A 13416-nucleotide genomic window follows, 5' to 3' on the forward strand; every position below is an offset into this window, starting at 1 on the left:
GCAAAATTCTACAAGTTTGATACCCTGGCTGAGGAGGACCTTGAGTTTGCTCATTCGGTGCTGCAGAGTCATCCGCACTCTCCCGCCCGTTTGGGAGCTTTGGTATAATCCCCATGGTCCTTACGGAGTTCCCAGCATCCACTAGGACGTCAGAGAAAATAAGAATTTACTCACCGGTAATTCTATTTCTCGTAGTCCGTAGTGGATGCTGGGCGCCCATCCCAAGTGCGGATTGTCTGCAATACTTGTATATAGTTATTGCCTAACTAAAGGGTTATTGTTTGGAGCCATCTATTCGAGAGGCTCAGTTGTTGTTCATACTGTTAACTGGGTATAGTATCACGAGTTGTACGGTGTGATTGGTGTGGCTGGTATGAGTCTTACCCGGGATTCCAAATCTTTTCCTTATTGTGTCAGCTCTTCCGGGCACAGTTTCCCTAACTGAGGTCTGGAGGAGGGGCATAGAGGGAGGAGCCAGTGCACACCAGGTAGTCCTAATTATTTCTTAGAGTGCCCAGTCTCCTTCGGAGCCCGCTATTCCCCATGGTCCTTACGGAGTTCCCAGCATCCACTACGGACTACGAGAAATAGAATTACCGGTGAGTAAATTCTTATTTTTTTTTTTTACTTTATCATACTTTACGATCCACGTGGACTACGATTTGGAATAAATTGCGAGCCATGCGAGGGGACGCGGTGCACTAATTGGGGTTCCCCGTCACTTTATGAAGAAAACGACACCAAAGTCAAAAAAATTAATGTTGACCTCTTTCCATGTCGACATAATGACCATGTCGACCAATAGTGGTCGATCTAATGACTGTCGACCTAAGTATAGTCGACCTAATGACCCATACCCGTTTGAATTGGTATAACTGGACACCTAGTGGAAACTTTACCTAATAACTGCTATATGACTTGAGGTAACAATTGGAATGGTGGGTAACAATAGTAAATTGTATTAGTTAATGAGCCCACACTGCATACTGTACTTATACTAGTGCAGGGGTGTCAAACACAAGGCCCGCGGGCCAAATCCGGCCCGCCAGACCTCGTCTGATGGCCCGCGGACTCACATTTCAAACATGGGTGGGTCCGTGGGACGCGCTTCGCTGCAGCCAATCCCTAGCCTGCCAGATTGATTGATGGCTCTGTGGCCCGGCTGCAAACTTTAAAAATAGGAGGTGGAGCCTTGCCAGTGCGGACTTGATGGCGCAGCTCTCCTCGATTTGGTGAGTTGTGCTTCGGACAGTGGATAACCTGCGGCTGGAGGAGGGTGTTGGGGTCTGAGAGCTGCCAGTGTTCCGCAGCCGGGGATCGGGGCTGGGTACTCCGTGATCCCGCGGCCAGCTCCGGGTGGTGATGCTGCTTTAGCTCTGAGCTGTTACAATCAGCGGTGACAGAGGGGCTGACTGTTCCCGCGGTGGGGGCTGGTTCAGGTCCCCGAGCTTCCGGCATTACAATGAGTCTCACTGACTCATTTAATGCCGCCACCAACGCTGCGCCTGTCTGCCCACCACCAGTGCCCCGGAGCCCTGTGCATTAAGACAGTCACTGCACAGTCAGTGACTCGGGTCCCGACTCCCGGCCGGAGGGGGAGAAGGAGATGCTCTGCTTTCAGCTCCTCCACCATAGACTCAAATGCTGCATGTGCCCGACTTGTTTAACTATTCCAAGTCCCTCTCTCTATTGCTGTTCACACGGACACCTGGCTGTTACACCCCGGTCCTGATTGTCACCAGCGCCAAAAGTTCATGGGAGGGATGCATAGAGTCACTGGCAGCCATCTCCATGCACAGTGACAGCCCCTGATTGTAAGCACTACTGATGCCAGGCAGGAAAATGCAATACTATTGTTGTACAAGTGGAAAGTGCTGCTCCTCCTCTCTCTCGCTCCTCTGCCCCCCCTCTCTCTTCATGTATCCCCCTCTATGCATCTCCTTCCTCTCTGTCTCCCCCCACTCTCCGTCTCTCCTCCTTTCTCGCTCTCTGTCTGTCTCCCCCCTTTCTCTCTCCGTCTCTCCCCCCTCTCTATCCCTATCTCCTCACTATCCATTTCCCCTCTCTGTCTCCCCCTCTCTCTACTCCTCTCTCCGTCTCTCCCCCCTCTGCGTCTCCCCCCTCGCGCTCTCTCTCTGCGTCTCCCCCTTTCAGAGCTAGTTATTACTTACATTATTACAAAAAACAGTAATAATTGAATGCAGTGACATTAATTTATGATAATAAAGAGTGGACACATAGACCTACAGATACAACCGGCCCTTTGATGGGGACCAAACTGCTGATGCGGCCCCCGATGAAATTGAGTTTGACACCCCTGTACTAGTGTAATCTAATAAGAGGCTGATCACATTGGAGTTTGTGATAAGCATGAAAGTATGACCGTACAGCTGCAACTAAGTTCAGAACATACCGGTTACTGAGCAGCACCCTCATTGCAAATGAGACACCACGTTCTAAAATTATTACTGCTTTGAGGAGAGATGGACAGATCCCAATGTCCTGCTTTTGAACCTTTTCTTCAGTTTGACCACATGGACATTACTAGCCTAGGAGCTTTTGTGAGGGCCATGGGGGTCATTCCGACCCGATCGCTTGCTGCAGTTTATCGCAGAGCAGCGATCGGGTCAGAACTGCGCATGCGCCGGCGCCACAGTGCGCCAGCGCATGCCATACGGCCAAAGGCCGTCGTTGCCTAGCGATCGCCTCTGAGGCAGAGGCGGTCGCTGGGTGGGAGGGGGCTGGACGGCGGCGTTAATCTGCCGTTTAGGGGGGCGCGGTCCGGCCAACGCAGGCGTGGCCTGACCGTTGGGGGGGGGGCTGCGGAGGCTGTGTGACATCACACGCAGCCGCTGCGACCCGGGGCAGCAAAGAGGTTCTCCTGGCCAGCTGCAGGAGCTGCGCTGGTCGGGAGTAACTCCTGAGATGCAAAAGCATCACCGCTGTGCGATGCTTTCGCATTTCTGCGGGGGGGAAGCGGCACTGACATGCGGGGCGAACTAGCCCTGTGCTGGGCGTCCCCCCGCATGTCTGAGTGCCTGATCGTAGCTGTGCTAAATTTAGCACAGTTACGATCAACTCGGAATGACCCCCCATATCCTTACCAATTAATGAGAGAGTGAATTTGACTGGAAAAGGAGGCAGTTTTCAGCAATCGAACAGTGAAAAGTTTTGGAGAGTCTCAATGACCTGGGAAAGTCTAATTGTTAACATACATCCTTGACTTTCATGTTAATCTTAAAATGCCCAATAAATTTAACTGATGGCCATTTTAGCCAGATATTGTGAGTGAACAGCCAGTCTGTCACCTTAAGTGTACATAATAATTTGTTGGCTTGTAACCCTGTCCCAGAGAAAGCATCCTAAACTCTCACAGAATGTTTTTTAAACTACTTAGCACACTCCTATTTTCTGTAATTAAGGTTTCATTTCCTTATGAGACAAGCGCACAGAAAAACAGAGAAATACCCGTTGCAAAGTGTCGTGCATTGTTATAAGTGTACTCTGCCTATGGAAGTGGCTCAATCCAATTGCTTTGTGAGAAGTAACTATAACATCTGAAGTATTGTACTATAGAATGATTAACCCTTTCAGTGTGACTATTGGTTTGGGTATGATATGGGGTGTCAGAACGTTTTTAGGTTGGGTGGGGACCAAGATATAATCTAATTTCGGTGCCCCTAAATTGCTGAATCGCTAAATTTCACCCCTTCATAGTTAATTAAGGGGGTCATTCCGAGTTGTTCGCTCGTTGCCAATTTTCGCTATGCTGCGATTTGTTGCAAAATGTGCATGCGCAAGGCACGCAGGGCGCATGCGCTTAGTTATTTAACTAAAAACTTAGTAGATTTGCTGTGGATTCTGCGGCGCTTTTCAGTCGCACTGCTGATCGGTGAATGATTGACAGGAAAGGGGCGTTTCTGGGTGGTAACTGAGCGTTTTCCGGGAGTGTGCAAAAAACCGCAGGCATGTCAGGGAAAACGCGGGAGAGTTTGGAGAAACGGGGGAGTGGCTGGCCGAACGCAGGGCGTGTTTGTGACGTCAAACCAGGAATTAAACGGACTGAGCTGATCGCAATCTGTGAGTAGGTCTGGAGCTACTCAGAAACTGCAAAGAATTATTTATTAGCAGTGATGCAAATCTTTCGTTCGCTATTCTGCTAAGCTAAGAAACACTCCCAGAGGGCGGCGGCCTAGCATGTGCAATGCTGCTAAAAGCAGCTAGCGAGCGAACAACTCGGAATGAGGGCCTAAATGTGAAAGCCGACTGCACTTAGGGGTCTATTTACTAAGCCTTGGAAGGAGATAAAGTGGACGGAGGTAAAGTACCAGTCAATCAGCTCCTGTCATTTTTCAAATCCAGCCTATGGCATGGTAGTTAGGATCTGATTGGCTGGTACTGTATCTCCGTTGACTTTATCTCCATCGAAGGCTTAGTAAATAGACCCCACAGTCACTGTGCAGCGCATACAGCAACAATGAGTGTGGCTACATCCGTATATCCTTATGCGATGGTAATGATATCCCGGCGATCAGGATGTCGGCTGTCAATATACCGACAGCGGCATCCCGGGTGCCAGAATACCAGCAGCGGGGTAAGCGCAAAGAGTCCCCATGCGGGCTTGATGCGCTCGCCATGCTGCGGGCGCAGTGGCTCGCTGCGCTTACCACAGGTTTTATTCCCACTCTATGGGTGTCATGGACACCCACGAGTGGGAATAGCTCTCGGCCCCTGCCGGCATTTTGGCAGCCGGGATCCTGGCGTCAGTATGCTGACCGCAGGGATCCCGACCACATCCCGTTGACATAGTTAACCAAAAAAATATAGGCAGTCACTTAGTCCACACATGGAAAGTTCCCCTGCCAGAACTTTTTGTAATATTGCCATTAGTAAAAATAGTATGCGGTCAGCATACTGCTCATCGGGATTCCAGCTGTCACAATACTGATGCCGGGATCCCATCAGGGACACCACACCGCCACTAGTATAGCGGCGAGGTAGGTGATTTCCACAACACCTATAGCGCGAGAATAGAACCTGTGGCGACCATAGCTCACGACCAAGCCCGCAGCGTGGCTTGCACAGCAAGCCCGCAAGGGGCTTTGATGCGCTTACACCCCTGCCGGCATTCTACCACTCGGGATGCCGATGTCGGGATATTGACGTTTGGCATTCCGGGCGGCGGTATATCGTAACGATCCAATAGAAATTGTGCAAAGAAGTTTAATAATGATGACAATACCTGTAAGTACATATAAACTAGACACACATGCAAAAACCAAACAAAATCTTAAAATAAAACATGAAAAGAAAAATATATGACCACATAAATGGTAGAGGGCCAAAGTATCCGAAATACTACCAGTAAGTATATATAAACTAGACATATGTAAAACAAATAAAATTTTTAAAAAACCTCATAATGCCACATGCACTGTATGGTAGAGAGACAAATAGGTCAACATGCTACCTCAAATAAGATTAACAATACCAATATGCACATATAAATTACACTCGTGTCAAAGAAGAACATAGCAACCCATGACATGTTGTTGCACTTGGCTTGCCCGGGCCTCTCTAGCTGTGATGGGACTTATTGTGTCATCATAGCTGGACAGACAGTAGTTGTTACCCATAGAACCACCATGATTCCTTACCTGTCCATGTAGAGCTCTACGACCTCTAGGACTATGATGACTGCATAGAATTACCAGCGGAGGCTACTGCTGTGTCAGATCACTGCGGCTGCTGCAATCTCCCACTCTGCTGCCTGGCCATCACTTATCATTTGAAGAAAGAGCTGTTGTGACAGACCACACAGGGCCACTGAGAAGAGCGGACGAGGAAGAGGAGGTGCCTCGCTCCCTCCCTCCCACCAGCTGAATTTGCCTGCCCTGATCTGCTCTGTCCTGAGTCACTTCCATCCAGAGCCACTTGACCAGCTTTGCTCACGGATTCAGTGTGCAGACTGTGGAGGCGTGGAACTGATTGCGGACTCACTGCTATGGGGTAGTCCCAGTTTCACACTGCACAGCAGGCTGCAGGCACGGACAGGACAGCCTGTAATTACAGACTTGCCTAGGGTCCCCTGGCTCTGCTACAGTGCTGGAACGTCTGCGCCACATGGATGTCCAAGTAAAGCAGGCAGCATAGCAGGAGCAGGCTCTGTTTTGAGTGCACATGGCGATAACATCACTGCATCGCTGCCTATGACTAGAGGAGGACTGAGGGAGGCAGGGCTAGGGGAGGCTATCTAGCGCTGTCCGCTCAACACTGCAGCTGCGGATCTGGTGTGTAGGATCCCGAAGCCAGAATCCTGACTGCTGACAATGCCAATAGGCGGAATAATGGCTAACAGTGGCTATTTCCAGTCGTGGCTGTCCACGACACCCATAGAGTGGGAATAGAACCAGTGGTGAGCCATCGAGCCCGCAAGGGGACTCTCTGCGCTCACCCCGCTGCCGGCATACTGACGATCGGGATGCCGTTGTTGTAGGTAAATCCTTCCGATCCTCGAGCGGGCATTACTGTACTTATCTCTCCCTGAAGGAATGAAACATAAGCTAAGGACTTCTAAAAAAGCTAATTTGTGTCGGGAGTTATCTTACATGGAGACAAATCAATGAGATAAGATTGGAGGTGTTGATTTGAGTTGCCCTGTCCTATAAAAAAACACTGAAAAATGTTGAATTTGCTAATCACAGGAAGCATGTTCTGTGGACAGTTGAAATGAAAGTTGAGTTGTTTGGCAGGAACACAACACTATGGGGGTCATTCCGAGTTGTTCGCTCGGTAAATTTCTTCGCATCGCAGCGATTTTCCGCTTAGTGCGCATGCGCAATGTTCGCACTGCGACTGCGCCAAGTAAATTTGCTATGAAGTTAGGAATTTTACTCACGGCTTTTTCATCGTTCAGGCGATCGTAATGTGATTGACAGGAAGTGGGTGTTTCTGGGCGGAAACTGGCCGTTTTATGGGTGTGTGTGAAAAAAACGCTACCGTTTCTGGGAAAAACGCGGGAGTGGCTGGAGAAACGGAGGAGTGTCTGGGCGAACGATGGGTGTGTTTGTGACGTCAAACCAGGAACGACAAGCACTGAACTGATCGCAGATGCCGAGTAAGTCTGGAGCTACTCAAAAACTGCTAAGAGAGGTGTAATCGCAATATTGCGAATACGTCGTTCGCAATTTTAAGATGCTAAGATTCACTCCCAGTAGGCGGCGGCTTAGCGTGAGTAAATGTGCTAAAAGCAGCTTGCGAGCGAACAACTCGGAATGACCCCTTATGTGTGGAGGAGGAAAAAAAGGTACAGCACACCCAAGAATGTTGCTGAATTGAAACCATTTTGTAAGGCGGAATGTCCCAAAATTCTTCCTGACCCATTGTACAGGTTTGAGCCACATTTGGTTCAAGTTATTGCTATCAAAGGAAGAGCAACCGGTTATTAAATCTTAAGGTTCATCTACTTTATCCACCCTGTACTGTGTTTTCTTAAATCATATAATTGCATGTTATTGGTTTAAGCAGACAGTGTTTGTCTGTTCTTGTGATTTAAATTACTTTTTATGACCAATTTATGCAGAAATCAAGGTAATTTGAGAGGGTTTATATACTTTTTCTTGCCACTGTACTGTATATACCAGAATACAAACCTGAAATACTAATCTTCTTCGCTTATTAGCTCTGGATAATTTAGAAAACTGCATGGGTTCACTATACGGGATACGGTTACAATCCAGATGGTTGGGATACCGGCGCCGGAATGCGGATGCCGGAATCCCGAAAGGGCCAGGACTCTGACACCGGAATCCTAACCATTGGGATCCCTATGGTCTACGTAGCGGGCGGGGAGGGGGGGTTTGGCTTAGGCTGTGGGGTGGGGTTTTAAGGTTGGGCACCTAAAAGGGAGGGGTAGACCACTTACCGCCCCTTGTCAGGATTTTGAGTGATGGGATGCCGATGTCGGTATCCTAACCATCAGCATTTCATACCCAGCCACACTATCCATACGTTGACCCATCCCTTTAGTTGTCATTAAGGTCACTGCTGTTCCTTTTCTCTTACCGCCATTCTCAAATTCTGTCTGTCCTAAGAGACAGTTGCATGAGACTTCCTAATGTACCAGGAGGAGGATAATAAATGAGAGTATATTTGATCTGTTCTGAGAATACATTTCTAAACTGACTTTTGAGTCATTCCACCCAGTATCAGCTGCAATTCTATTAAAGGCTGTCATTTAAATTTTTTCACACGACAGGGCTAGCTGGAACCTGGAGTAGTCCTCCAGTAAATGACACTATGAAGTTTTTTTTTTTTTTACAATACATTAAGCCTAGACACACTAACCAAGGGGTATGGGAAATCTTAGTGCTATCAGCACAGGGCTGGTTGTTTTCTGTGGGTTGCTTTTTATTTACGGGACGCTTCCCTAGAGATGCCAGCGTGATGACTGGCCTGAGGCTGATAGTCTAGTAGTGGAAACACTTTGGGGAAAAAGAACATGGGGTCTACCTGTCTGGCTTAAATGCCTAGGGCTAGTAAAAAAATGTTTTAACCATATTAATATATAGAAACCTACACAGATCCTAAAGATCCATGCAGAGTTTCTAAAACTGCAGTAGGCTCGGGGCTTAGAAACTGATGAGAATTAACGGCAGGGTCTGTTTATTAGATCAAAATTACTTTTAGCAAAAACACTGGATTTGACATACAACCTGCCATCAGTCCTCACTGCCTGTTATTCCCAGTGTGATTTAATGAGAGGATGATCGCACAGGAGTGTACAATCACCATAAGTGTATTGCTAGGGCTAAGAGTTTGTAAGCGGCGACTCTTAGTGAACTCCATATTTTCTGTGATTTCTTTTAATCCCTATTTTGGTGGTATTCTCTTAGACTTTTTTTTCCTTCATATAATTCTTAGGTTTACTCATACCTATGTTTTTGGCTTTTCTAAATCTATTTTTTCACATTTCATAATTTCTCGAAAAACTAACTAAAGAAATTCATCATTTATTGTACACAGCAATACTTAATAATTTCCAATTAACATGAGTAATGACCCGGGCTAGTTTATAATGCTTCTTTGCAGCCTATGTGAGGGGGTGTCTGCTAATTACCACTCTCTCAGTGTCACCAATTTGTTGAAACTGGATTTTTTCTTTTAACATGCCTAGAAATTGAACAATCAATTATTACATACAGGTATATGTATATCAACACACACTGATATTAGTTCAGTTTGTTGATTTTGGTGCTAAGATCATTGCATATGTGACTTTAGAAGGAAAATATGCACTGAGCATCCAAGTCTACTATAATCATGAACTTGTCTACACTCTTGGAATGTCCGGGAGACTCCTGAACTCTCCTGCAACCTTTCATCATCTGCAGTGAAGTTGGCGGGGCTGTGATTTGGGAGGGAACTATGATGATACAAATTTCAGCACCACACCCCAGTAGTTTACCCTAGGCCCCCCTCTCCTGAATCTCCCAGAAGGGAATCCCACAACATTCCCAGGGTCGGTGACTTTTATTGGCATCCCTTGCTGTACGGGGTGGTGCATGGCCAATTCCATTCTGCTAAAGGATTTCACTTCTGCACCAGCTCAGAGCTTGTTGTGTTCAGATCTTAACCCATACTTGTAATGAGACTTTTTTTATTAAAAAATAAATAAATGTAAAATAGGTTGAACTCGACGGACATTTATCTTTTTTTCAACCTCAACAACTATGTAACATTGACATCTATGATGTAAGGCAGGGGTTCTCAACTCTAGTCCTAACATACCACCAACAGGTCATGTTTTGTGGATGCTTTTAATCATGCACACTTCAGGTAATCTATGTTGATGGGTCAATAATTATCCCACCAGCTACACAGGCAGAAATCCTCCTGTTGGGAAAACTTGGCGGTTGAGCTTGAGAACCACTGATGTAAGGTTTTTGAAAAATTTATTTTTTATTTTTTAAACTACAACTCCAAAAGTATCTGCAGATCCTCTTTATAAGCTAATGTGATTTAGGACCTCTTTGCTAATGAAGAATGTTTTCTATACTTGGATACTGCTTATGTCTGATTTAGAGGTATCTTATTTATTATTAAATTTGAACCTATACTCTTCATGCGGTGCATCTAAAATCCAGTCCCAGGACACACTAATACCCCTTTCACATCGCAATGCCGGGTCCCACCCGGGAATCGGAGACAAGTCCTTCCCCGGTGGGACCCGGCATTGGAACCTTACACACTGTCACCTCGACCTGGCAATATGCCGTGTCGGGTTGCTATCACAGGCGGAGGTGGCGCTGGGAGATGAGATCATCTCCGCTCCGTCTCTCCCTATGCAGTGAACAGGTCCAGGGTCGCATCGACCCGGGAACCCATTCACGCTGCCACTGACCCGGTATTCAATCCGGGAATAACACTGCTTTATTCCAGGGTTAAATTACCGGGTCAGGCGACCCGAGAATTTGTCTATGGCCCCTTTTACACCGCACAGCGACCCGTGTCGACCCGGCAATATACCTGGTCAATACCGGGTTATTTTTGCGGTGTGAAAGGGGTGTTATAGTGCATATTTTCCATGTCTCTGCAAATAATAAAAAGTGAAACAGTACCACATTGATGTTTTAATAAATTATGTTTCATTCAGTAATGAAACACCTGTGGTCCAGCAAGGAGATATAAAACACGTGCACTGCTAGTATGTCACGGGCACTGGATTTGAGAAGAACTGGTCTAATGCATGAAATTAATTTTTTCACCACACAGCATCAATAATAAATGCAGCAGTCAGAGCTTATGAGCTGACAGGTGATTTGCTGTAGACTTGGAAATGACCATAGATGCTGGCACATGAACATATATCGTGTCTCAAGCTATATTGTTAAGTGCTACACACCGAAAAGAAATCTTGTTAGCAGGTGAAAATAGATTTTCCTTCTCCTATTGTTTACAGAGTTGATGGGTTTACTTCCTGATAAGAGGACAGTTATCTCAATGTTTTTCTTCCCACTAAAAACCTATTTACTGCTCGATTGCTCTAGTTTAGCTTGGGGGCAGAACTGTATAGGTCTTCAGCTGACAGACATTCTCTGATTATTAGTGTTTTGGTAAAAGGCAGCAATGTGTAGCAAGTGCACAAAGGTGTGTAAGAAAGAAAGGTGCTTATATATGGCGTGCACAGTACAACACTGGCAGATGAATCGTGTCTTAATGTACCGGAGATACCCTAACATGCACTTTGACCTTTTTCAGCTTCTCTCCCAGACGATCTGAGGACCCTGATTCAGGAGGCAAAGGAAATGAAGTGGCCCTTTGTGCCAGAGAGGTGGCAATACAAACAGGCTGTAGGCCCAGAAGACAAAACAAACCTACAGGATATGATCAATCCAAGGCTGCATGACTTACTGGTATGAACTGTGTTCTTATTATATATCAGATTTATATTTGTATTTACAAAAAGAAAAACATACACTAAATGTTATAACAAGTAGAAAACATCAGGAAACACTTATAACAAGGCAAAACATTATGATACCATATGTAAATGAAGGGAGCTGTAAGGTGCTAAAATCATGGAATAATCTTCCAGCAGATGTGATAGGGATTTACTCAAAAAAAGTAACAAATTAATAACCAAACATGCACAAAAAGGCAGACTAAGGGGTTTATTTACTAACCCTTGGATTGAGATAAAGTCGCTGGAGATAAAGTATCAGCCAATCGGCTCCTGTCATTTTTCAAACACAGACTGTGGCATGGCAGTTAGGAGCCGATTTGCTGGTACTTTATCTCCAGTGACTTTATCTCCATCCAAGGCTTAGTAAATAGAGCCCTTAATCTGTAGTTCCTCAGCGAATGTATTCTGCTCTGTATCTAAATCACATTGGTTTTGGTAACATTTTAATTTCTCAGCACATATGACATATCATTAATGAATCCTTTTCTGGGTACACACTGGGCGATCAAACAAACGATATATCATTAGTGGGTCGGCGGTTGTGTATTGCCGATATGTCTGTGAACAAGGGTCGTGCAGTGAGGTAAATGGCTCAGGAGGCATTGGCTAGTACCAGAGCCAGATTTACACACAATATATGAACCAAAGGGTTTATGTGGGCATTATACACAGGTGCAGCAGTGTAGAGATGGGTGGAAAAGATGGACAGATGAGGCACCGCCTCACCTGCCATAGACTTTTTACTCCAGAGTTTTGACTAGAAAAAATGCTAAGAATAATATAAAGAAGATATTTCTAACATATTCTATGCATTTTTCATTTACTTTATATAGTCAAAACTTGGTGTATACGTTAGTATGACAGGAAAGGCTCTGCCTCACCCCACCGCACGTCACTGCTGTGAACGCCATCATTCACAGACATATCACGTCAACCCTGCAGTACAGTTGATGCCCGATATATCTGCATATATATCAGAGCTTCTGGCTGCATACAGTACATCTACTGTATGTATACTTTTCTGTGTGTGCAAGGAAATTGTGTAAAGGGGCAGTCACTAATAGGGCAATATAGTTTAAGCATAGTAAAGGGGTGTCTACATGTAATTCTAATACAATTATACATGGATGCATTCTTTTAGAAAGAGTCTCCTTTACAGATATTGAAGGACTGGTTAAACTACTCACACTACAACCACTTGTGATTGGCTCATTGTGACCCATCCAGCTGATAGTACTTTGGCTATCTATTTGTATTGCCTAATTGATATTTATATTTTGACTACTATTGGAATCAAGATTCTCAATTAGGGAACAACAAAAAAAAAAACCATGGCAAAACCATTTTTTTAATTACATTTAATTTGTATTTTTGTTTGCATGTAACCACATTTATTATGGAACATACAATTTTCACATTCATTAATAACTCTTAATAATTAATATTCTCTCTTGTGTATATGACACTTCTGTTATATTGTGTACAAATATTGTAATACAGCTTTAGAATTTACTAGTAACCCTGTCAAGCTGCATCTCTGCACTATGTCAAGGTATTCACTACATCACTAGTTGTACATATACACCATTGTTGCACCTGACATATTCCCTGTACAAATCCTACTCTTTTTGAGCTTGAGGTGCTTCTTACTTAGTATATTAACGGAATCAATTTTTTTGTTCCTATGGGTCTCTTTTCCCTATGTACATTGTAAACTTCACCTCTATTCAGCCTAGTAAATGAAAAACACTGGGAGATGTACCAGAGAGATAAAGTGGAGAGGTTGACCAAAATACCTAGTTGGCTTCTGTCATTTCATAAACTGTGCTAGATAAATGACAGAAGCTGATTGGTTACTTTGGGCAACTTCTTCACTTTATCTCTCTCCAAGGCTGAATACATCGCCCCCTTTGTATCATCCATTTACTTTAAGGTGTAGGCCTATTCTCCTC

General features: G+C 45.2%; 1 protein-coding gene across 10 annotated transcripts in view; it reads left to right on the plus strand.

The window, feature by feature from the left end:
• Positions 1–13416, plus strand: part of ALPK1 (alpha kinase 1) — a 375069-nt gene that overhangs the window by 234362 nt on the left and 127291 nt on the right. For all 10 annotated transcript variants that reach the window (XM_063920137.1, XM_063920136.1, XM_063920129.1 and 7 more), the window contains one exon: positions 11260–11414. In XM_063920137.1, coding sequence (XP_063776207.1) covers positions 11260–11414 — 155 coding nt within the window. The remainder of the gene's footprint in view (positions 1–11259; positions 11415–13416) is intronic.

The sequence above is a fragment of the Pseudophryne corroboree genome, chromosome 1 (genome assembly GCF_028390025.1).
Source record: "Pseudophryne corroboree isolate aPseCor3 chromosome 1, aPseCor3.hap2, whole genome shotgun sequence".
Lineage (NCBI taxonomy): Eukaryota > Metazoa > Chordata > Amphibia > Anura > Myobatrachidae > Pseudophryne > Pseudophryne corroboree.